Source organism: Archocentrus centrarchus, chromosome 22 (assembly GCF_007364275.1).
Source record: "Archocentrus centrarchus isolate MPI-CPG fArcCen1 chromosome 22, fArcCen1, whole genome shotgun sequence".
Classification (NCBI taxonomy): Eukaryota; Metazoa; Chordata; class Actinopteri; order Cichliformes; family Cichlidae; genus Archocentrus; species Archocentrus centrarchus.
In genome coordinates this window covers 6,781,936-6,809,025 of record NC_044367.1, presented here as the reverse complement: position 1 = coordinate 6,809,025, position 27,090 = coordinate 6,781,936, and the positions used below count along the sequence as shown (strand labels likewise).

The 27,090-nt window shown below is 39.8% G+C and overlaps 1 protein-coding gene across 2 annotated transcripts in view; it reads left to right on the top strand.

Moving 5' to 3' along the window:
• Positions 1–27,090, top strand: part of mdga2a (MAM domain containing glycosylphosphatidylinositol anchor 2a) — a 153,893-nt gene that overhangs the window by 113,343 nt on the left and 13,460 nt on the right. For both annotated transcript variants that reach the window (XM_030719301.1, XM_030719302.1), the window contains exons 9-13: positions 578–850; positions 7,767–7,915; positions 15,260–15,437; positions 17,968–17,988; positions 20,304–20,459. In XM_030719301.1, the coding sequence (XP_030575161.1) occupies positions 578–850; positions 7,767–7,915; positions 15,260–15,437; positions 17,968–17,988; positions 20,304–20,459 (777 nt within the window). The remainder of the gene's footprint in view (positions 1–577; positions 851–7,766; positions 7,916–15,259; positions 15,438–17,967; positions 17,989–20,303; positions 20,460–27,090) is intronic.

Genomic DNA, 27,090 nt, shown 5'->3' with positions numbered 1-27,090 from the left:
TTTGATTGCTTAAAGCTATTCCATCATTGTGCGATGTTTTTAGGCTACAATCCAAAGATGATCCCAAAATCAAGATATTAAGACATATATTAAGCTTTTAGCATTATGTGTCATTTTGACACTGAAATTGTAAGATAAATGTAGGTGTAGAGGCAAAGAGGTCACAGTAAACCTCCAAGGAAAGTGTATCAGTGGTTTAAAAAAAGTCCTCCTGGGGCGCCTGGGGGGCTTAGTGGTGAAGCCGGCGACCACATACACACGCCGTGTTGCAGTGCGGGCGGCCTGGGTTCGCGTCCCGGCCTGGCGCCGATTTGCCTGCGTGTCTTTCCCCCATTTCCTGTCTCTCTCCACTGTCACAAAAAGCTGCTGTGGCCAAAAATGGAGAAAAAAAAATCCTTCTGAAAGAAAAACAAGTAGCAAAGACCTTGAAATAATTCTAACCAGTGGCGATTGTTCTTAAAAATTTGTTCTGACTAACATGAAACTTGTCCTTAAAATAGTTTAATTGCTTAACTGCTGTGACAAATTTCAAACTTGTTTTAACAGACTTGAGAAAATTTCTCTCTCTGTCTTACAGTCCCTCCGACTGTGGAGCCAGTGTACACAGAGATCCGTCAGGCCCTTGGCCGGGCATTCAGCCTTACCTGCCGTCTGCTGCGAGCTCATCCAGCTCGCCTCCTGAGATATGAGTGGAAGCTGGGCACCCGCCTCCTGACTGTTGGACAGTTCAGTGACCAGAAGGATGACACTAACTACCATGTCAGAGCTTTGAACCGAGAGGGCTATGGCGAGTACACTTGTGACATCACTAATGAGGCGGGGGCGGGACGCTGCACCTTCCTGGTCACAGGTGAGGGAGCTTAGGTTTATTAATTTTTTATTGAATTATTGGACCATAATGAGGGTTTTTTGTGTTTTGTTACTTGATATCTGACATGACTTAGGCTTTCTTGAATTTCTTGATTTGTTTCAGCTCACTTTAGACAAAGAGGTTTGACGAGGACTTGGTTATCGATCTGGTTTTCAGTACACTTGTAAATTATTTGGTACCTAATCTGAACACGTGTCTCAGTTTGGCATGTTTTTGACAATATTTAACTTGGACTAGTGTTGAATGGCTGAAGATGATGTGACCTAACGACATCCTGGATGTCTCTATATTTTTTTGAGCAGTGACTGGAATGAATGATTTGAGACTCAGTTTGTGCATTTCTCTGACAAGGTTTAATTTGTACTTATCTGAAATGAGTTTGGACTTGACTTTAAGCTTTCTCAGCTTACTCCTTTGTCAAATTGCTTGTGAACTAAGTATGTCTCAGGAAAGTACATCTTCTACTTAGGACTTCACATGGGCTCATCTTGGACATGGTTTTACATGTCTCAAATAATAAGTGATACAAAGCTGTGCAAATTACTGGAGATAAGACATTTTTTTACACTAGACTTGGGCTTGCAAGAGCGAGAGAGTGAAAACAGGTCATTCAAAAATGCTAGCTAAATAGTTCTTCTTGGTGGCATTTTGAAGATGTAAGTACAGCCTTAGCATACCCTGAAAATGATCTAATAATATTTTTTTGCATTTGTAATATGGATAATTTTCTTCCTAGAAGTGGATAAATTGTTGATAAATTTCAATCTTAGAGGAGTCACTATACACCTCAATATTTAAAAATCAATATATCAAGTAGGGATGGGCAATATAGCCTCCAAATTATATCATGATATTTCAAGGAACTTTGTAATACTTACATTCTGACAATAGAGAAAAAATACTGAATAAAATTTTTCTGTAATTGCAGCTTGCTGGCAGCAGCATTTTTTCAGTACAAACAACAAGAAGGACATTTACCATCCCTCTATTCCAATGAGTTGCTATCACTGATGACACAATAACACAAAGTGTGAATCTATTGTGACAAGGTGCCAGCAGCAGCAACAGCATTAAAGTGCCATAGCAGTGACACAGCAATATGTACAGTGACTCTAAGTTATGTGTAATCACAGTGCTTTCAATAGAGCGTTTAAGTAAAAGTATGACATAACTGTTAAACAGTTTGACAGTAGTAATAAATGTCCACACCATGTTAGCTGGCTCATCATTATCGGTGTGACCAAACTCCAAACAGGCTCATACAGACTAATTACACTTTTTACTGCTTGCAGGTTCCATGTTTCACAGCTTACTGAGCTCAGTAATCTGATGATGTTTTTATACAGTCCCCTACAGTACATGATCTCAATACAGCATCTATGTATTGGTTTAATCAAGAAGGGAATACCTGTTTTTATGACACTGTTGAAAAATAATATTGTAGGGATTTCTAAATAGTCTTGTGTGTCATGCAATATATACACATGCATATATAATACAGCCCAAAGTTATTTGTCATCAATGGGTTAAGATTTAGCTTTGACTTTCATGTTACTGGAATTTTGACACATTACTTGGCACTTGATTTGAATCAAAGTCATTTTCCAGTGAGGACACAGTCTCACACCTCCTGCTGCTGGTTTAAGGTTTTTCAGTAGGGCATAATCAGAATCAGAATCAGAAGAATCAGAATCAGAAGGTTTTTTTATTGCCATATGGGTGAACAGGTTCACAGCATTAGGAAATTGCTGTGGTACTTCGTGCTTACAGAAAAAAACAAATAAGTATAAAAATCTAAAAAATCTAAAATAAAAATATAAAAATATAAAAATCTATCGCATAATCTGCTTTCCAGCTCTAAATGTTTACAGCTTGTGGATGAGTACGCAATGCTTAATTAGGGTTTATCTCATCTTTAAATCCTGTGTGCTGGCAGACAGAAGGAGACACACTGGGAGCCTCCTCAGGGGTGTTGAAGGCATCATACATAATGGGCAAAGCTTCAGGAAACCTTCGCATCCTCTCACAGATCGGCACTCACACAGACAACAATTTACTCTCGCGGGAAGATTAAAAACCTTCCTGCTTTTAATACCTGGCTGCTTCTTCTGCTGTTCAGTTAGTGATGGTCTTTAAGGATGAAAGATTAACACTGAAAGTCGAACAAACATCTAACATGCATGTTGGAACTTTTCCAGTTTGTGAACAAATATAAAGTTATTTTTCTTTTTTTTTTTGTAAAATTTCTCCTTATGCTGCATACTATTGTTATCAGACATACTTTCTGTATTATTTAAAGGACCGTTTTCTTTACAGTTTGTTTTCCATTCATGGTGATCATTTTTCCAAACACGTAGCTTTTGACTGATTAGTGATTACTGATTAGATTTTGACAAACATTTACATGCTGACAGCTGACACGGTTGTATCGAAGCTCCCATGATGTGTCAGTAACACAACTGCAATCTTTTCTCCTCTCCTCCGTGTGTGTGGGAACACACACTAAAGCTGTATCAACACAGGCAGTGATTCGCAGTAACGTGGCAACCAGAGACCACACAAAGTCGGTGATGTTCAGCAAGCAACTTGTAGCAACTACCCGCGCCCCAAAAAATAAAAATTAAAAAATTAAATTAAATAAATATATAGGGTTACCTAGGTAACCAGAACCTTGAATTTCCAATAGCAACCAGCTATCAGCTTCAAAGTGATGTGCACACACGCGCGCGCACACACACACACACACACACAGTGAAAATAAGGAGAGCTAAAAGACAGAAAGTAGCTGCACCGTAGGATATCCGGGATTCTCACAGTGAGCTGAAATTAAATAATTAAACATTTTTTATTTATTTAGGTATCTCAAATGCTTGGATTGCAGCCTTGCTGCCAAGGGTGGCATAACCAGTTATTAGGTTTAGGGGAACTTTTTACTTTTTTCACACAGGGCCAGGTAGGTCTGTATAACTTTTTTCCCTTAATAAACGAAACCATTTAAAAACTGTATTTATTATTTACTCGGGTTATAAATTATATCATTATTGTAATTATGATAAAATTCTCTTAAATTTTTGATGATCTGAAACAGTGTGAGAACGATGTAAAAAACTAAGAAATCAGGAAGGGGCAAATACTTTTTCATGGCACTGTAAATATGAAAGCAACTGGATGGTGTTCTGGCAACTTTGGAACAACAGGTTGGGGGGTTTGAATCCCAGCCAGGGCATTCACCCAGTAAGGCTAGACCCCACATGCCACACAAGCCTACCTTGGAATATAAGCGAGACACATAAGGAAAGCCATTGCCCATTGCCCAGCTTAACAAGGTCCGTGTCAGATGTTGGAGAACCCAAACCTAATGATGAAGGTGGCAACTGGAACAAGGCATACATGAACAAGGACTGACAATATGGAATTTTTGGAATGCCCAATGAGAGAGGTTATATGTAACGCATGTGGGAACTATGGATGAGTAGAAAGACCACATCTGCACTCACCACAAAGCGCTAAGTAGCTCAGTGCAATAACAGCAGTAGAAGACAGCTGCTATCGAAGCTGGAGATTCAGAGGCTATGGCAAAGTGAGAACAGTAGTGAGCAGCATGGACACAATGAGCCAACCCTGATAGAAGAGAGAAGTGTAACTCAACTAGATGCCACCTGCAATGACAGATGCCTCTACTGTCGTGTACCACTAGAGAGAGTCGACACTGGTTTATTTGAACATGTCAAAGGAAAAACAGACACAAGAAGGCTGCAGGTTTCTCTGTGGGCGCGCACACACACACATACACACACACACACACACACACACACACACACACACACACACACACACACAGTCGCTGTCATGAGTTTGAGTTCCAGGGCTGGCTGGTTCTGTTCAGAGAGAAATGTTAATCCAACAAAGCAAACACACAGGAGACTAATTGGACCTGGAGCCAGAGTGTATTCCTGAGCTGACGCAAGGATCTGGCAATGGCTGAGAAATTTCTTCAGTCTTAAATAGCTGGTCCTTATTGAGTGCACCACAGCAACAGGTGAGTTGATCAACTGACTCACCAAAAGTGAGGCAATGACAGAGGGGCAGGGAGACCTGAGGAAACACCGTAAAACCAAGATAAATAATTCACACACACATAAACACCCACAGAAAAAAAGAGAGAAAAGAAAGAAAAGAGGCAGGCCAGCTAGGAAGACTCAGGGATCATGACATCTACTGTGCTGAGGATGAAGATTGTGGCCAAACTTAATGTAGCCACCTAACCAAGAGCACGGCTCCCCCCAGCTCACTGACAAGGTCCTATCAGAGGAGATGCATGCAAATGTGAACACTGCTCTATGCACAATTCCCACTATTAGTATAACTGAAACCAATGAGCTCATATTACTGCGATGGCAAGTGGGTAAGCAGTTGGGTATAACATGAAGGATGCATGTAAAGGAAATCCCCCATGGAGAAGACAGCTTGAAGCCAAAATCAGGGAAACCCAGAAGGATATTAGTCATGAGACACAGGTCCTGGATGAAAAAGAGGTACAACAAGAGTCCATAACTGAGGCTCTAGAAGCTGCTAAAGACTCGCAGCTCTGGCCACTAGAAAAATCAAATAAATGAACATATCTGTGTAAAGCTGGTCTGACTACATTTTGTATTAAATTTGGTCACAGATTCAGATTCAGTCAATAAATTATGTCAAACAACAGTTTAAAAGGTAATACAGTGTTTGAAATTCAGAGTCCTAAGCTCAACATATTTCCTCTGAAAATCACCTGAATCAGTCTCAGTGGGTCAATCCAGGACCAGATCTGCCCAAAGAAATCAAAGACTTCATAACGGATCAGCAAAGATGTACAAGCCCACTTGCACGGCAGTGAGGAACCAAAATGATAAGGGTCACAAATTCAGACTGGATCAGGCTTGGATCCAGTTTGGCTCTGTTCATTTCCCAGCTCATCCCATCTGGACCCATTTTGGATCCATTCACAGCGGCTTATTTTGTCCTGACATGATCTACATTCCTTATTTAAAACATCTCATTCTTCCAAAACTATACTGAAATGTCCAAAATCTAGACATCTTTATAAAAGGTGACACTTGTAATATGTTTGCTTTTTTAGATAAAACTTTACATTCAATAAAAAAAACTGCCCTGCATTTTTTTTCCCCAAGGTAAATGTGAAACTCTTAGTGCTTAACTCTTAATATGAACAGTAACCCAGTAGCCATCATCTATCAGTGAAGGTCTGAGATTAGATCAAATTATAAATGTTTACAGTTTTTCAGTATATCTCTTTAAGCATTTTTATCCAGTAATGGCCGAAATTAGAAATTCTCTTTTTTTTTTTTTTTTTAAAAAAAGCAAGGTTGTTATATTTCATCTGTAGATAGGGGGGAAAATGTGTTCTGCACAAGAGAGAAGAAATTGGACCAGAAATCCTGTTCTGTGATTACAGAGATCTGGTTTTGTTCTTGCATGAATTTGGAGTTGTCATTGAATTTCAGCCTAAACAGAGTTTCAGTCTCTGCTCTGGCTGAGCCTACTTGTATCTCCGTCTTCTCCAAAGGAAAGCTCCCCTGCAGAGGCACCCTGTCAGCGCTGAGAGAGTTCCTGTAAGACTTGCCGCTGTGTTAAGCCTCTTATCAGGGCTGGCCGCTGAGCAGCAGTGCGGTCTGCAGACAGCAGCAGAAAGTGTTTAAAAAGGGGAGTTGTAAGCTCAGGATGGAGAGATGATAGAAAATGATGGTGATTATGCCAGACTTGTCATTTGCTGAGGTGAAGTTTGCGTTGTTAATCAGGTGTGAACACACTGGTGGCATTTTAAACCTCGCTCATCCTGTAGCGACCAATGAGACAACGTAAAGCTTCAGAACAAAAGTGACAGAAGCAAAACATGAAACTGTGAGACAAAATGCCAACATGAGGACTCGCCAGACAGTTTGGCTGTTACTCACAACTTCAGACAGATGAAAGAAACTGAATTTTTATAGGCTGATTCATATCTTTCTATTCAAGTCAAAACAGAAAAAATGATTCTCCTTCACTTATTTTTTTAAAGCTCTAATGTCAGCATAAATACACGAGAACACACTCCATTCATTTACAACAGTCACATATAACACAACACAACGGGACATGAGACATGAAGGCGATAAAGCCAAGACAGTGCTACTCACCATGCTGGTCTGTATTGCATTTTTTATTATTATACTGCATAGAATATAGTCACTCAACCAATTTTCAAATGTATATATTTTTAACACAATATTTTCTTATCTGGTATTTCGTGTAACAGTTTTTGCTAAATTGGCAGCCAGCCTTGCTTTTGTTAGTAGTTTCACCTGCTATCTTGCCAAGCATCACCATATCAATGCATAAAGGTAATTGGTCTGCAACTTCACAGTTCAGTTTCAGTTTCCAAGGCCATTATCAACAAGTGAGATACCTTTATATTCAATTGTATATAGACCAAATACATTAATTACTGCTGCTACAACTACTCAGCAAGCAAAATGTGTGAAAGTGCTAAACAACAGAGATCAAACCGCATCTTATTAATAGAAAAATGGCTGTGACGGGCACAGGACGGTAAAGGGAGGTGGGAATCTGAACAGAATAACGCTATTTTTAAAATAAAAATAAAATAAATCCTCAGCTCATCAGGACTCAGCTCTGTGAGAGGCTTTGATCTCAGTGAATCCTTCAAGCAAGGAATACATAATCAGACAGAAGCTATTAGGAGCTAAAGCTGTAGGGAGCACAAAAAATAGAAGTGACCATTCTTAACAACATAGTGTCACACACCGAAACGCATCGAAACAACACTCTTTTATATTTATGTTTGACTGGATCTGAGTCCAGCCTTGTATGACCTCTGACCTCGGTGTCTCCTCAGGAAAAGCCTACCCTCCAGAGTTTTACTACGACACCTACAGCGCTCTATGGCAGAACAGACCGCGAGTCTATGGCTTCAAGCTGCAGTGGACTCAGATGGAGCCCAACGCTGTGGATCGAATCCTGGCCTACAGACTTGGTATAAGACAGGTCAGTATAGAACACATCCCACATCTCACTGATGAGATGCCTGGGATTTGTTATTTGAAAGAAATAATCAGTCTTCCCCACAAATGCCTTTATTTGCTGGTGAAATTGCCTGTTCTCTTCTGATATATCTCAAATCGGTTCACAGCTGAACTGCAATGTAGGTTTTTGATAAAGCATTTGGTGTTTGAAGTCATAAATGTGATGAAAGACAAAGATCAAATGTGGTTTGATTGTTACAGCTGATAAATGAAGGCTTTTAATGAAGGCAAACTGGTTTGGGAGGTTAATGATGGAGAGAAATATGAAATTCTCCAGGTGTAAGTCCATGTGTGAGTCTGTTTACACACACTAGGGCTGGCTCCTCAGGGTCATCACCTCAGTCAATGCTGTAACTCGGGAGGCTCTGCCAGAGTTTCTATGAGTTCTTTAATTGTCTAAAATCCAATAACATGGATCTTAGGCTTTAAATGTTTTACACTGGATTATGAGAAGGTCTAAAAATTATTGGGTTGTTATGTTAAAATCAATGTTTTATTAAATAAACTACTTCATTTCTAGCTTCAGGAAGACGTATAAGATAAATATGGTTTGTTTTTGAACTGTGAATCATGCAAAGCTACTCTAACAGAATAAATTTGTGTTTTGAATAAAAAATATGGAAGTGGAAATGGGTCCCCTTTAAAACTGATTCAGTCTACTAACAGATTATGAATAACTCGAGCGAGTTCAACAGCTGTGGTTCAAAAGCATCCTTTTTTGGTTGAAGCCTTTGGAAAATAATTTTAAAGTTACTGTACTTTGTAAAGACAAAAATGCTTAAATCAGGAACTTTTATTTTAAGTTTGCATCAGACATTAGACAAAGTAGAACTCCACAAACCCATGCGTGCTTTCATCTGTACCAATGGTATTTATTGGTACCATTGCTACCATTACCAATGTTTGGCTACAGCACATACCACTGCAATAACAGTATGAACTCCTACAGTTTCAGACAGCGGTGGATGTACTCCATCATTAAAAGCTCAGGTATTCTGTACTCATTCAAATAATTATCAGGGGCTAACTGTAGTCTGGTCCAGGGTTATTTTCAAGTCAAGTTCAAGCCAAGTGTCATGCATCCTTAATGATTTCATGTACACATAATGAGAGTGGGAGAGAGACGTGCACACAGTACAGCCATGAATTTCTCACAGTAAGTTATCCTTCAATAGCAAATTAAAGATACAGTAAGCTTCAAATGGATCCTATACATAACAGTGAGTCAGTTACACTGATGAAATTGAAACTGTCTCAACTGAAACTTGTAGCTCTACCAAATCTGATGCAACAGAAGTGAAGGACCACAACGCTGCCCTAATTTTATTCAGTAGTATTGGATGGCCTTGCCAGAGAATGTGTTGCACTCTGAAAGCTTCTAAAAAGATTCCTAATCCCAGTTCACAAACCTCCAGGACAGAAGTTAATGGTATTGTTTAGAATTTTATTTCATTCATGTTGTAACGTTAATAAATTTGTGCACTTGGTAAATAATTTAAACTTTAATCTGGACTGTAATCATTCCTAGTGTTTCACATCCTTTGCTCATTATGATGATGAAACATTTGTTATATTTCACTCTACTTAAAATTTTCTTTCTAAAGCTGGACTCAGTGAATCCTGCACATGTCTTGGTGTTAGTACACTACACCTAATCTCCTGTGCTGTCTTATGTGTTTGATCCAAACATCAGATGTGCACTCAGTCTTTACAAATAAAGAGGAGTTTACATGCTCTCCATGTTCATCCATGGGTTTATCTCAAAGTACTCCAGCATCTTCCCACAGTCCAAAGATATGCATGTTAGGTTGTAAATTGGCTGCAGGATGGCCGTGGCTGTGAGCATGTCTGTCTCTATGTGTTAGTCCTGTGATGGACTGGCGACTTGTTTCCCAGTGTCGGCTGGGAAAGGCTCTGGCCCCCCTGCAACCCTAGTTAAATAAGCAATTAAGAAAATGGATGGATGGATGGACGGATGGACAGATGGATGGATTTTTTCATACCTAGTTAGCCCATAATGATTTTACTCCTGCACGTGTTTCTTCGTGCATTAAGGACATCACAAAATATGTCATGTGACATGCAGCTTGCAGCAGTGTGTTTAAGTCATGTGTGAAAAACAATCTGATGGTCAAACATGCCTCTGCTTCTTTGTTCTTCTATCCATGTGGGGAACATATGAGGCCTTAAGTTTTATTTTTCTATGCTTGGTTTTCAAGTTTAAGAGTCAGGTGTAGGTGAAGCTCATGGTGAGGGTCCTCACAAATGTAGAAGCACAAACGTGTGTGTGTGTGTGTGTGTGTGTGTGTGTGTGTGTGTGTGTGTGTGTGTGTGTGTGTGTGTGTGTGTGTGTGTGTAAGAGAGCGGGAGATGGTCTTTGGCCAGATTGCAGTAGCTGGCAGTAATCCTCCCTCGTTCTCTGACACATATAGGACACAGCCTCTCTGTTTAACCCTTGCTCAGCCTTTCTCAGGCTTTCATGTGGAGTGAAGCTCTGCTAAAACGATCAGTTGCATAATGGTTATGCTTTCACAGATGTAATTACAGGTGATCTGTCGGGTTTAACAAATATTAAAAAACTGTCAATTCAGTTTTCTTAAAGTTTTTCGAAGGTATTAAAAATTATGTGTATATTAATTTCTCATTTCTTAAAGTCATAGTGTTTTCCCACCTGCTGTTTGTAGTCGACAATAAACAGAAACCTAAAGCCATCTAATGTTCATCATTTGTTTGAAAATGACTAAATAGTTATTCCATTATTCACTGACATGACTGAAGCTATATAACTTAGAAAGCTAATTATCTCATAATGTCTCAAAACGCTTAAAGATTTCAGAACCAAGTATTTTTTTCCTCTGTGGTGTAATTTTTGGGTGGGGCAAATCCGCCTGTCTCCAACAATATTGTATCCCTTCGGCTTGATGCCGGTACGTTGGAGTTTTCACCGGTGGATGAGAGGATTCTTTCCTTGCCTTTGGGTCAGGGAATGGGTCCTAACTGTTGTTTGTGCTTATGCTCCATCAGGTGACTCTGTTATCGTACTGGGAGACTACAAAGCTCACGTGGGCAACAACAGTGAGATCTGAAGGGGCGTGAGCTGAACCCCAGTGGTGTTCTGTTATTGGATTTCTATGCAAACCACAGTTTGTCCAAAGAGGGAGCTGAGTGTAAAAGCAAAGACATCAATTTACTGGTTGATCTATGTCCCTACCCTCACCTATGGTCATGAGCTTTGGGTAGTGACCAAAAGAATGAGGTTGTGGATACAAGCAGCGGAAATGAGTTTCCTCTGAAGGGTGGCTGGCCTCTCCCGTAGAGACAGGGCTCAGAGTGCAGTCATCAGGGAGGGGCTCAGAGTAGAGCCACTACTCCTCCACATCTAAAAGAGTGAGTTCAAGTGGTTTGGGCAACTGTCTAGGATGCCTTCCGGGTGAGGTGCTCCGGGGCAGACCCAGGACATGCTGGGCAGATTACATCTCTCAGCAGGCCTAAGAATGCCTCAGTGTTCCCCCAGATAAGCTAGAGGAGGTGGCTGGAGATCTGGGTTTCTCTGCTTAGGCTGCTGCCCCCACGGCCGGCAGATGAAAATGAATGGATGGATGAGTACCTGAAGGCAGTTGGTATTTTGCTCCTGGTAGCTTAACCTTTGAATGATTGCTGTATTAATACATTTTTATTGTTGATATTCATATCTGGAATAGATCTGCGAAAAATTAAATTTATGCTTTAATGTAAAGCATAAAAACTAAAATCTTTTGTCATTTCTTTGTGCTGCGGTACTTGTTTTATTTTGTTTTGTTTTACCCCACCTTTAAGATCACTTTCTCTACCCAAAATCGATTCATCTATGTTTTGGTCAATTGGTTTTCTGTGTGTTTATAGTCTTGTCCATTTTCTCACCAGCCCCTCTTCATTTTTTTCCACCCTCCTCCTTATTTGCCTCTTTATGTGTTTGTGTTCAAGTTCTTTAACATTTTATTCTTTGTGTTTCTTTCTGATTGAAGTTATTTTGTATTTCTTCTTCAGTGCCTTTCATTATTTTTAGACTTGTAAGTTCATTAGTTATTTTTTTTTTTTTTGGTATCTGCCTCTTTTCCTCTTAGTGTCCTGCATTTTTATTTGCACCTTTTAAATCTTCATGAAACATTGTGGACTGAGGAGCTATTGATCCAGCAGGTGCCTTATTTTAAAAACAGCTTTATGACTTGGCTTACTCCCTTGACTGGTTGTATGGCAAATAGAAACTAAATTGTTTCTAATTGTTTCTGTTTATTCCTTGATATGCATGAATCCCAACCTGCTCCAGCTAGTGTAAAAAGCTAGCCATCAGCCTGCCAATGCACAGTCAATTCTCCAGCTTACAGCTTACAGCAAGCCAGACAGCCTCGAGCCTGAGACCGGCAGTATCCAGTCTACTTGCCTCTGGCTTCTCATCCTGCCAGTTCTCTGCTTATCCTGAGCCAACTATGGCAAAACATCCAATGCCCAGTTCCTTATCCTCACTGGTATCCAGTGTCATGGAGATTCACATTTCTCGCACCTCTGTCTCCACAAGTGCAAAGAGTAATGCTGAGTAAGCTGATGTTTTTGAGGCTATTCAGCCAGTTCATAAATCACCTGATCATGAGTCTGGGTTATTTTCCTATGTCAAAGGCCGTAAAGAATGTGACTGAGTTGGCAGTGCTTTTCTTGATCCCAAAGTTGGCTGCCATCTTCCCTGTCCCTGAGCTAGAGTTTACTTATGATCCTGTAAGGCACACCTGCCAGTGGTTTACTGCCTAGCCCAGTCTCCATGACCACTCTCATCTGCTTGCTCAGCCTTCCAGCTGCCATTTACAGCAGTCCTCCTACCACTGTGGTGCACAGTAAATGCTGAAGGAATTTTTCAACTAATCAAAATGAATGAAATTACATAAGGCTGTTTAACTTGTGTGCTTTTATTTTGAAGGCGCAACATAGCGTCATGTCACTGCGCTCCCCCGCCCCCCTCTGAACGACTCTGGACCTGCCCACACTCGTACGTAAAGGAGCAGTTCAGAAAAACGCGGTGGAAACGCAAGCCCGTTCTTAAGCATTTTGCCAGTTCACTGAAACCGACACCAGCACTGACACCAGCACTGGGCGGTGGAAAAGTAGCATAATAATATCAATTATTTTTATTGATATTTATTTTTATTCATTAGATTTTGTTTTTGTTGGCCAAACAAATAGAGTTTCAAACTGAATAGGCACATTTAATAGCTGTTTTTTTTACTTAAGGTTTATAATAAAAAGTGAATAATTTGTTCATTACATTATTTGTGAGGGTTCTTTCATGTCAGAACGTCGTTTAATTAAAGAACCAGTTCTATTGCCAGTCAACCTACATAAATGCATTTTTGACCAGTGTTAAATGTTTTTGACCAATAAAACATATCAGACTTTGCTCTTGTGTGTGCTACTAAATTATTTTTGTGCTACTGAAATATTTAAGCCTGCTAGTACCAGTGCGGCCACCTGATAAAGTAAGCGTACAGCTCTGGAATGACATGGTCATTATGCTTGATAAAATACTCAAGCCATTTTGTTTGGTGGTTTGCCCACGTCTTACTATTATAAAACATATGTAAATTATACATGCAATAATATAGGTGTACACAACACTATTTTTCCAAGACACATTTGAAAAAGAAGAACGTAAAAGATCATTTTTTATGCTTTGCTCAGAGTATTTATGGCTCTGTCAGGTTTCCAATATGTGTCCCCCCCCCAATAGTAAACTCATTCCTACGCCCTTGCTTGTAGCCTTTTAACCTTATAGCCTTCAGGTACATCAAACAAATACATGCAAATTTTATCTGTACAAGGAGTAATGTCATTATAAATAAAAAAGTGAAATGTACACAGTACACTGTAGATATATACATACACATGCATACATGTACAAAGTGTTTCTGCAGCACAGATTCCTGAAACTGTACCGGAGGTCCCTGCAGCAGCCTGACGTAAGAGAATAAGGAGCAGCAGGAGGATGTGTTCCCATGGCAACTGGCTTGTCTTTTCATTTGTACAGAGCATTGTGCTGCTGAGAAGGAGGAAGTGCTGACGGGGGAAAAAGTTATGAGGAGGGAAACAAAGTGGTTGAGAAACATCAAAAAGTTTTATTTTGGAAAAGATTTTAAGTTGTACACAGAAATAAGTATTTAAACACTTTGTGTCTCAAGTTTTCTGAGAGCTTAATAAATGGCTTCACAAATTTAATGCCATACAGAAATTCAAACCAAGTGAAATTTGAAAATAATAAATAAATAAGATTATTTTAAAGAACACAGCATTTTGCACTGATGAAAAAACAAAAGTCCCAATTTTAATACATTCCTGGCTCAAATCTTTTAATGTTGGATAAATGTATATGTTTTTGGCTATCTATTGTTTTTTGTTTTTAATTTATGTAGATGGTTTTTGAAAAGCTGGTTTTACAGATTTAAGATAAACTGTAATATGTGTCGCTGAAGTGTAAAAAAGTAAAACAATGACTGACTGATTGCAGCTATTACAGAAGCTGCTACAGTCATTACTAAATAAGCCAAATGAGGAGAAATGTGTAATTGTGAAGAAGTTTGTTATTCTTGAAATTAGTTATTGTTGCTGTTGAGATTTTACTGTATAGTGTACTAAAAAAATGACTGAAATTTAATAATGGGGACACTGTGTTGGTGTGGGAGACACCATATAGTGACAGATCAGCTCCCTGTAAGGTAAGCCATTAAAGATTCCATATTGTGTTCTGTACAGGTTCATACTTGTATTATACTAGAATAGGTTTATGTTCAGAAATGACATTTTGTTATACATTACATTTCTGCAACACCTCTTCCTAACCCTCTTTAAATTCACACTAAAATCCAGCAAAAATGCAAAATTCAGAAAAATTAATTTTCATTGTGAGCCAGCTGAGATATGGTTGTTCTAGAGCACAGAAGGCAGCATGGAAACAAAAATGCGTCTAAAAGTTTCCACAATTTCTAATTCTCCATCAGTTTAGGGTTTTCGCATAGCTTTTGCTTGTCAGCATACAATCAAAGGTTATGGTAACAATGGCCACACGAGCTACTTCGTGTTAACACAGAATATTCCTGTTGTTTTGGGAAGACTGCCAAAAAAAAAAAAAAGTTAAAAATCTGAGTCACTGCTTGAAGAGTCAACAAGTGAACATTTGGCATGCTTTGGTTGTGGCTGAGACTGAGTTTAGACTGAAATGTTGAGTTAATATAAATGAACTTGTTATTTAAACAAATTATAGAAACAAGCTTTGCGTTTCTCTCAGATGGGTCAGTCTCGCTGGTGGGAGCAGGAGATTCCCATGGAGGGAACCATCCAGAAGGGGGAGCTCCTAACCCACAACCTAACTGAACTCGTCAAACCCGAATCCTACCTGGTCCGCCTAACACCCATCACCCGCTATGGGGAAGGAGACTCCACTGAACGCATCATCACATACAGCGGTATGTTGTCCCTGTATATCATACCTTTGCCAAACAAGAGCGAGAATGCAAATATTGGCTGAACATCTGTGGTGTTGGATGTCATTATTTACCGCTTTGCTGATTTATCCTACTGCAGCACTTTCAGACTGAAGGATTCTGCTATAAGTGCACTGCATTTAGCTGGTTTAGGAGTTAATGAATTACATTGAAGTTTATGATGTAATTCATATGCTAATAAAATCTGTGTGAGGATCTGGCAATATTTGTGCTGCCTGGTTGTTTATCTAGTTGTGAAACTTAATACAATATTTTCAAACAGTTGAAATAATATTAATATTATAATGATTGTGTTGGTAAAATAGGAGTAATATTGTAAAAATGTGTTATTTGTAGAGTTCTTCTAATGGATGTAATGAGTTAAATTTATTATATTATATTTGTCTTACACGCTGGAGTTTTATAGTGCACTCCTGAAGGCATTGTTACAAATCTTTGATGGTTCATTTGTGTGGGGTTGTTAGTAATTACATATATTCAACTATGTACATTTGTGTAGAGCTTGCAAAAGGTCTTTTGGCTTTTGCAGTGGCATGAGTTAACAGCTGGGATTGGCTCCAGCATGTTTCAGAATTATATGGAGACTCAAAATGTACTCTGTGATAAAGCTTCAATAAAACTCCCCAGAAAAGTAGCCTTGTGCTTTTCACTTTGGCTGCAGAGTAACTGAGCAATTAGAGTTTGATTAGATTTTCCAAATGGTGAAATTCTCAACAACTATAGGTTAGAAAGCAGTCATACTGCTTGTATAACATGGGTTTATATATTGTAGAATATAGTTACGCCACAAAGAGCAGTAAACCTCAGAAATGACTCAGGTCAGCTGATCACAGCCTGTCCAGGAAGAAAATCTACTGGAGCTCACCGCAGAAATTATAACACTTCTTTTAGGAAAACAGAATAAAACTAGGTAAAAAATAAAATAAAATAAATAAGGCTATAAATGTCCAAAGTGTTGAGCTGTCACACATAAATCCTGGTGGGAACATGGAAAAATCTTGGATGTCAAAGTAAAACACAAAAAAATACATGAGTGGAGTAGAAGTGAAGTCAGGCTGACAATCAGAGGAAAAAAGGAGTGAATGTTCACAGTGGGAGACGATGATGCGCAAACACAGTACACATAAAGCACAAGGAGAAGAAGATCAGACGATCTGAACCTGAACTTGTCTGCTCTGTGATGAGTTTTGAGTAACTGTCAGTGAATGCCTCACCACCCACACCTCCAGATCATCACATTAACTCCTTGCCACAGACACAGCAAGGGCTTAGATAGGAAGTTGACATGTTTGATCAGTTGATGCAGTGATGATGAACACCTGATGGCATTCAGCTGGGTCACATGATGCTCTGCATCTCACCACTTAACACATTTTGGTTCAACTGTTTGATTTAAGGAAAAAGATGGAGACCCCAAACCATTCGACAAGAATTCAGTAATAAAAACTGACTCCATTGAAACTTATCATTTATAACTATTTTTCATTTATCTATCATATACGTAATTTTTATTTATTATTTTACCCATTTTACTTTTGTTAACAAAAATAATGACAATAATATTTCTAATTTCTTTACAGTGAAAATGAGACCGTAAATAAAAAATTTAACAATGGAGGATGATGCACTGATCGACATTTACTTCCTGTGCACTGTAAACCTAAATTCTGTAAAGTTTAACAGAATTTAGGGAAACTGTTATGACCCAGCATATTTTGTTTTCAGTGTCAAATTCTGTTAATGTTACTGTTTGATTCTTAGTTTTTTGGGCTTCTGCAGTTTTGAGTTTTTGTACCTTTTTATATTTCTTGGTTAGGTTCCTTATTTGTCTCCTCAGACCTCTCTAGTTCATTTATCTAAGTTATGGTTATTTGTTTCCAATTTCGGTCTGTCATGTTCATTCATTTCCTGTTTTGTTTTGTCAGACACTTGTCTCGTGTTTATTGTATTGGGTTTAGCTTCCTTGGGCTTGTCTTCTGTGATTAGTTTCAGATGTGTGTGTGTGTGTGTGTGCGTGTGTGTGTGTACATTTTAACCAGGCCTTAATTTGGGAGACTTTCAAACAGCTGCTTGAGTGTTCACACTTGGTTTTATGGTTGGAATCAGGTTTAGGTAATAGGGTAAGCACCCTGGGAGTCTCACAAAACTTCACAAAAATGAACAGAACAGTGTTTTGTGTGTGATGGTATATTTACAGTTCAGCCACAGAATCTAATTACAAAGCAAATAACTGTCAAACCTTCTGCTGGTTATATTTCTCTGCTTCCTGTTTAAAACTGAAATTTTCATCATAATCTAAAAAGCTAATGAGCTGTTCAGAGTCCAACCTGATGTAAGCTACACGTTTTTCACATTTATATTAATGTCACAGACAACTCTTCTTGTGGATCACAGTGTTTTTACTGAAACTGGGTGTTTTTGTATGGTGGAGCTGCCATCTGTTCCTGTTACAGCTGATCTGACTCACCTCTTGTCTTTTGTCCTTCCCCAGCTCCTGTTAACCCACATCTCAGTAAGTACCTGTCCAGATTGACACACACAGTCACACACTAGGCTGCACTCAGGTTTAAAACACCACATTTCCAAATGAAGTTCTATATTGGGATCCTGATTAAAGGCGGATTTCTGCTTCTACGTTAAGGGTTTAGCCATATGTTGAGAGTGTTAAAAAGAAAACTTTCCTTTTCAGATGCCTCCCACCTGACCCCCTTATAGCTGATATTTAGTTATGTATTTGTTTATTTATTTATTGTATCATAACTTTAGCATATCAAATGAAGCCAGCAAAATTTCACCTTCACACTATGAAAACTGTCCAACCTACAGGCCCTCAAAGTCCACTGGAATGGTTTGAAAGAAGCCTGGTTTAGTCAGAAGCCTGAACCACCTCAACTGGCTCCTTTCGATGTGAAGGAGTAGTGGCTCTACTCTGAGCCCCTCCCAAATGACTGCACTCTTCACCCTGTCTCCAAGGGAAAAGCTAGCCACCCTTCGGCGGAAGCTCATTTCCACCACTTGTATCCACGATCTTGGTCACTACCCAAAGCTCATGACCATAGGTGAGGGTAGGGACGTAGATTGACCGCTAAATCGACAGCTTTGCTGTCTCTTCACCACAACGGACCAGTACAGCATCCACATCACTGCAGTCGTGGCTCAATCTGTCTGACAATCTTCTGCTCTCCTCTTGTGAACAAGACCCCAAGATATTTAAATTCCTCAACCTGGGGCAGCAACTCATCCCTAACCCAGAATGGGCAGGCCACCCTTTTCTGACAGAGAAGCATGGCCTTAGACTTTGAGATGCTAATTCTCATGCCTGCCTCATTACACTCGACTGTGAACCGCTCCACTGCGAGCTGGAGGCCACCACCTGATGATGCCAACAGGACCACATCATCTGCAAGAAGCAGAGATGAGATTCCAAAGCCACCAAGGCAGAAGCCTTCCGCCACTTGGCTACACCTAGAAATTCTGTTCATAAAAATTATGAATAAAATCGATGACAAAGGGCAGCCCTGACAAAGACCAGCACCCACAGGAAATGAGTCTAACCTATTGCCAGTAATGCCAACCAAGATCTCGCTGCAATTGTACAAGGACTGAATGGCTCGTAACAACGGCCCAGACATCCCATACTTCCACAGCACCCCCCCATAGAATGCCCCGTGAATCCTGTGAGGGGGCGCCTTCTCCAAGTCCACAAATCACATATAGACTGGAGAGGTAAACTCCCACGCACACTCAAATGTCCTTGAGAGAATAAAGACCTGGTCTAGCACTGGAATAAAAGCCCTAAAATACGGTACTATCCGAGGTATGATATCTCTGTATCCGTCACAGATAGGGACAATATCCTGACGAATGCGGACCGGATCTTGATGGATACATTTTTTAGATTTCTCTGTAAACGGACAAGATTGGACCCTGAAAAATCCAAACTCTGAATGAACATCAGTTGCATATCCGGATAATATCCATTTAAACATCTGTGACAGATCATCCCATATTCTCTCCGGAAATATTACAGATAAATGACAGATCCATAAATTTGGATCTGCCACAGAGCATTCCGGAGCGTTTTGGATGCAGGCCCTTTTTGCCCATTGTAGCGTTCTGCAACCACTATTAAAAACTACTTTGTACTCCTGAATCTGAGGTTCGACTAATGGACAAACTCTCCTTTCCAATCACCTTGCAGCTGCAGCTCTGAGCAGCAGCCTCAACAATGGAGGTGTGGAGCATGGTCCATTCAGACTCAGTGTCCTCAACCTCCCTCGGAATGCTGTTGAAGTTCTGCCGGAGGTGGAAGTTGAAGATCTGGTGGACTGGGGCCTCTGCCAGGCTTTCCCAGCACACCCTCACTATATGTTTAGGTACTAAGTGGTGCTCAGTTGACAGCTCAGCTCCTCTCTTCACCTGAGTGTCCAGAACATACAGCCTCAGATCTGATATATGATTACAAAATCGATTGATCCTAGAGTTATTATACAAAAAAATTGGCTTATTCTGAGGTGGTCAGGTGGGAAGTTTTCTCAGATTTAGCTGGTTTTTATATGGACTGGCCCAGCAACTGACATGGAAACAACCATAGATATGCATCAGTGCAGCATGTCAGCCATGTTACAGTAACTTCATTAATCCAGATTAAGATTATTTAATATTTATGATGTTTTTATTTAATATTTATGATTTTTTTTGGACCATGAAAGTACAGCTGTGAATTTGACAGTTGAGTTTTAATTATCTGTAAGTTATATGATTGTATGATATGTATTGTATTATATGTAAAGGTTATATTTGTGTGTGTGTGGTCTGTGTGTTCAGGGGAGTTCCAGTGTGGTTTCGAGGACGAGGCATTGTGTTTGTTCTCTCAGGACAAAAATGACGTGTTCGACTGGACACGCCACAGTGCTGCCACGCGAGACACCAAATATACGCCAAACACGGGACCAAGCTCCGACCACACTGGCTCCAAGCAGGGTATACACACACACACTTAAAAACACAGCTATGATTCCAAAGGTCATTACATAAATTTCCTGGCTATAGTGATTCGTTAACAAATTGTTCAATAAGATTTCAACACATTTTTAAATTAAATGATAATAATCATCATGATCATCATTATAATAATAATAACACTTTCATTTTGGGTATTATTTACAGTTTTTTAAAACAATAAAAACAAAAGGTACTAGCAGAATTAAATATAAATATAAAGAACACACAACACTAAGTGTAAAGGTCTAGATTAAAGCTTTAGCATAATTCACATTCCCTTTTTACATAATATATTCTAGTAAGTGGTCTTTGCACTGCACAGCCAACTTTTGAATGCTAAACATATTAAACCCAGTTTACCCAGTTCTTGAAGTCATTTACAGACTCATTTTAGATATTTGTCCAGTAATTATGGTGACCTCCTTATCTTGGCCTCATAAGGTTAGACACAAATATGTGAATATTGTCCCTGTCTCACAGTGGTAAAGAATCCGGTAACAAAATCTGGATCAAGATCGTGATCTGGATCCCCACCAAAATTTAATCAACCGTTCTTTGTACCACGCCCCAACAAATTTTCAGCAAAACCCAGTTATCCTGCTAACAGACAGACCAACACAACTGAAAACATAACCTCCCTCCACCTATTGGTGGGCGAGGTAATAAGCAAAATAAAAAAAGAATGAAATGGCAACAAAATAAGAGAACAGATGATTAATTGCTAGATAGTCAAGTTGCATTGCAAGGACTTTTTGCATGAGGCCTGAAAGATTTCTTGCAACTGTCTTTGTGGCAGGGGAGCTGAATCAGTACTGTTAGTGAACACTGCCTGTTCAGTAAGTGGTGCAAAGGGTGGTCAGTTTGTTCGTGTATTCCTTTTCCTCCATCTGCTTCCTTAAATTTTTTCTGCTATTATTCTTTTATATTGCATCAATTTTCTTATCAAACCCTTTCTTTTGTTACCTCACCCACAGTTCCTGTCTCCCTGGACAAAACATTCAAAGCTTTTTTAAAACATTATCAGTCAAAGATCCAAAGATGTGCCTGTTCTGGCTTCCTCCTTGGACACTATTGATTCAGCTTCTTCAGTTACTAAATTTTCCTGCCTTGTTAGCTGTAATAGCTGGGCTTCTCTAAATCCACAACTTCTCTACTTTAACATCTAGCTCACAGAGATGACTCGTGCATATATACTGTATGACAGAAAATAAGGATAATTGGTCCCCTATAAAAGATATTAAAAAGTTTTAAATGTATTTTTTATGTTGGTGTCTGAAGTTTATAACTTAGCCTGTTTGTATTTTGTTGTGGTAACTTCTTTTCCATCGCAGTAGGAAATTTTCTATTCCAGTTTGCAATTCCACTTCAGTTCTCCCAAAGCTTAAACTGATACAACAAATACAAATGTCGGAACAAGTCAACTAAACTTTCAGGTTTATTTATACATCTTATTTTAGGAGGAGACAGGATTGCAAATGCATCTGTCCTTCACCCAAACTGCTCTGTTCATGCTATCGCCTGCAGCTCTGACAGCAGGAGAACAACTGTGGATTAAAACTGACACTGACTGTTAATCATCTCATTGAACTGTTCAACAGGGACCGAACCGTTGCTAATACATGCCACTGAGGACAGGTGACACCCACCCTCAACAAAACAAAAGGCTGAAAATAAAAAAGAGGCAAAGCAGTCTGAGGAGTGCTCACTGACTGAATGAGAGCAGCGTGATGGACACACTGCAGAGTTTTGTTCTGCATTGGATAAAATAGTTTGTTTCCATAGTGTAGTGTTTGGGGAAAAGCCACGCGTGAGACTGTTCTAAAAAACTGTCACTGACAGGAAACAAAGATTTGAGAAAGGCAGAGAAAGGGGATTAAAAAAAGGAATTTTATTTTAGGAATTATAATACCAGGAAAAATAAACGTAAAAATGAATTCAAATGGTGAGATCAAAAATTTATGCTGCCAAAATATGAGCTTTTCATACCAGATCGGTTGGGGCCCAGGTTAAAACAACAACCGCCTCCGGTGCTGCTGGCTAACGGGGTGCTGGTGGAAACTGTGCTACTGTTGGCTGAAAACAAAAGAAATGGAGAGGGGGAAGGCATGTTATGAAGCAGCAAGAGAGAAGAAAAGGCAGGAATGTGTAGGTGAGATAGGGACTTTAAATGTAATGTAAAGGGAGACAGCTGGCTGTTATGATAGAGAGAAGGAAAGTAGATGCAGTGCTGTGAAAAACTATTTGCTCCTTTTCTGATTTCAAGCATGAACAGCCTGTTTGAGGTTATGCCAAAGCATCTCAATCAGATTCAAATCCAGATTTTGACAGGTCACTTCAAAACTTTCATTTAATTTTTCTCGTATAGAGAAAAGTGGTGAGGTGTACAGTGGGTTTGAGGCTCTGAGCCCCTTCTTGTTTGCAATAGTGGTGGACAGGTTGACAGATGAGGTGTTTGCAGACACCCATTGTGATCTGTAGTGAGAGTGGGGACAAAGGTGGAGGAAAGCCTGGAGAGGTGGAGGTATGCTCACCGAGATGAAGAAAGTAGACAGGAGTACTGGGAGGGTAGATGTACGGGAAAGTTTATAGTGTGTTGTATGTGAGACTAGACACAAAGGCTGGATCTCTCTCTGTCTAGCCGACACAATTGGCTAGACACTAGGATCTGTAGTGAGAGTAGGTAGCAGGTGGAAAAGAACCTGGAGAGGTGGAGTTATGCTCTGGAGAAGAGGTAGTGAGGGTAGATGGGAATGACCACCCAGAGCAACAGACAGTGCACAAGAGAGGTGAAGAGACTGCAGGCAGGGTGGAGTGGGTAGAGTGTCAGAGGTGATTTGTGACAGAAGGATAACAGCAAGAGTGAAAGGGAAGATTTACAAGATGGTAGTGAGACCGCTGCTTTGGAGACGGCGACACTACCAAATAAACAGCCAAGTTGAAGTTGTTAAGATTTTCACTGAGAGTGAGCAGGATGGACAGGATTAGAAATGAGGGATCATATACAAATGATCATATACAAAAGCTGAAGGAAAAATAGTTGTACTACTTCCTCTTCAACTGAGTGTTAGAAGCTATAGTTCAGCAAAGGAGACGCTTCCTTCTTCCTTCACTATGTCCAGCTAGTGGTTAAACATCTGTTGAAATGGGCACTTTCAAGCCGTTCTCCAAGAACAGGTGTTCCAAGGGGAAGTGAAAGTTGCCATTCTACCTGTTATATTGTATCATTAAAATGATTTTTAATTATTCATATGGTTTCATTATGTTGCTGTACGTTAGGTTGCATGGTAACATTCAACTCCTAGCTAGCAAAATAAGCATGAAGAACAAATGGAAAGAAACTTTACCCATCATTGTTTTCTTATTTTAGACTACTTTCTTTGCCAATTTGTCTAGAACTTTAAATACATTAAAATCTTTATCTGTAAATTTTAAGGACATAAAAACCAGACTGATGAGATGCTACATTAAACGTCTGCTTTCTATACAGAGCTGGGCTGAAATTAAACATGCTTATTTGATGTGATTTAATCAGGCAGAACAACTCACAACTCGCGGGAACAAACACCTCTGATATGGTCATTTCATCACTAGAACACAGTGATAAATTGCCACATTTTCCAATGAGGTTTGGCATTTCTTTGTGCCAGACAGGCAGACGAATGTTATCAGGAAAAAGCAGCACATCAGTGTCAGACTGACTTTCACAGCCTGATTACAGAGAGACGTGTCTGACTGAATTATCTTTATACTGTCACACTGACACTGGCTTTGTAAGTAGGCGTAGTAAGCCAGCCTGTCAAACTGTCCAGTGGGCCTTCAGTTATATTAAGATAACTTTAACAGCTGTCCCCAGCTAAAATAGTTTGAAAATAATGTTGACAGTTCAGTGTTGAGAGTTTTGTTTATTAATTTACTTCTTATTTCATAACACTCACTAAAAACTGCCAGCTGTCACTGAGCTATTTGTAGACGCTCCACTACTTTTGGTTGACAGCTGAAATCATCTCAGCAATCTCAAACATAAAAATACAGTGTGTCGATGTTTTGGTGCCGCTCAAAGAGAAACAGAAATTAAGGTTGCGACCATACTGTGGTTCAGGAGGCAGACCAGGTCATGTACTAATCAGAAGATTGGTGGTTCAATCCCTGGCTGCTCCAGTCTGCATGCCAAGGTATCCTTGGGCAAGATAATAAAGTTACTCCTGATGTGTTCATCAAAATGTGATTGTGTGTGATTGAGATGCTGTATAAAGTGCTTTGAGTGATCATGTAGAGTAGAAAAGCACTATATAAGAACATATCTATTTACTTTAACAATATAATAATTTTTCAATATATAACAAGAGTAATGGTAAATGGACTAGCTCTTATATAGCGCTTTTCTACTTACACAACATGTTTACATTTACCCATGCACTCACATTCATACAAGCACTTCCATGTTTATACTAAGCTAAGTGCTTTTAATTAACTAGCATTCACACACATTCATACTCCGACAGGATGGTCGGAGAGCAACTTGGGGTTAAGTATCTTGCCCAAGGATACATTGGCATGTAGCCTGGAGTAGCCAGGAATCGAACCGCTGACCTTCCGATCAGTAGGTGACCTGCTCTACCTACTGAGCTACAGCCACCCCACTGAGCTACAGCCACAAATGTCACTCACATTTGTTGCTAAAAACATTCAATTCCATCCATCCATCCACTTCCGCTGATCCTGTTCAGGGTCACGGGGGGAAGGGAGGGGGGGGGGGGGGGGGGGCTGGAGTCTATCCCAGCTGTCATAGGGTGAGAGGCAGGGTACACCCTGAACAGGTCGCCAGCCTGTCGCAGGGCCAACACAGAGAGACAAACAACCTTTCACACTCACATTTACACTCTCATTCACACCTATGGGCAATTTAGTGTAGCCAATTAACCTAACCCCAGTAAGTGCATGTCTTTGGACTGTGGGAGGAAACCCACCCAAGCACAGGGAGAACATGCAAACTCCACACAGAGAGAGGAACAGGCCTGGGCCAAGGTGGAATCAAACCCAGACCTTCCAGATGTTATTCTAACTGTGAGGCAGCAGTGCTAACCACTGTGCCACTCAATTCCATTAAATTTATTTATATAGTGCCAAATCACAACAGTCGCCTCAAGGTGCATGATATTATAAGGTAAAGACCATTCACTAATTACAGAGATAACCCAACAGTCAAAACAACCCCCCTATGAGCAAGCACTTGGCAACAGTGGGAAGGAAAAACTCCCTTGAAACAGGAAGAAACCTCCAGCAGAACCAGGCTCAGGGAGGGGCAGTCATCTGCCGCTACCAGTTGGGGGCTGAGCGGAGAGAGACAGAACATGCTGTGGAAGAGAGCCAGAGATTAATAATAACTAATGATTAATTGCAGAGTGGAGTATAAACAGAGTAAAAAGGGGTGAGTGAAAAATAAATACTTAGTGCATTATTTCAAATTTGAGAAATATTGCACAAATGCAAGAAAGCAGTCCTAAAAATGTGTTTAATATGTGCACTGAAGGACATATCCTTGTCAAAAATAACTCCAAGATTTCTCACAGTGTTACTGGAGGCCAAAGTAATGCCATCCAGCGAAAGTGTCTGGTTAGACACCATGTTTCTATGATTTCTGGGGTAGAGTACAATAACTTCAGTCATATCTGAATTTAGAAGCAGGAGATTAGAGGTCATCCAGGACTTTATGTCTTTAAGACATTCCTGCAGTTTAACTAATTGATGTATGTCATCTGGCTTCATGGATAGATAAAGTTGGATATCATCTGCATAGCAGTGAAAATGTATGCTATGTTTTCTAATAATACTGGCTAAGAGAAGCATGTATAATGTAAATAGAATTGGTCCTAGCACAGAACCCCGTGTAACCTTAGTGTGTGAAGAAGACTCCCCATTTACATGAACAAATTGGGGTCTGTTAGATAAATATGATTCAAACCACTGCAGTGCAGTACCTTTAATACCTATGGCATGCTCTGATCTCTGTAATAAAATGTTATGGTCAACATTATCAAAAGCTGCACTGAGGTCTAACAGGACAAGCACAGAGATGAATCCACTAAATACATCCTAAAAACATGTGTGCACCCTATTTAATTTACATAGTATTTATTACTTCGTTGGCAGATAGATTTATAATGAAAATGCAGCCTCCACTCTCAGTTTGAAAAAGTGCCCATAACAGTGAATCTAGGTTGATGTGAAAAATATTGTTTTTCTAAAGTTGACGACAGCTATGCTCACTGTAAACACAGTCAAAACGTTAAAATCCAAATCCAGTGATAATCCTTCATCACACCACCTGTTCAACAAGTTCAAGGCCTTTGCCACCTCTCTCTTTGCTGTATGTCTAGCCTCCCAGTACTCCTGCCTACTTTCTTCATCTTCCCAACTATCCCGCTTTTCCTTTGCTAGCTTCTTCCTTTGAATACTTTCTCTACTTCCTCATTTGACCATCAAGTCTCCTTGTCCTCTTCTAGAGGATACACAAAATATCTTTTTGGCAATTTCCTTCACCACTACAGCTGTACTTTCCCAATCATCTGGTAACTCTTCCCTACCACCCGGAGCCTGTCTCAACTCCTTC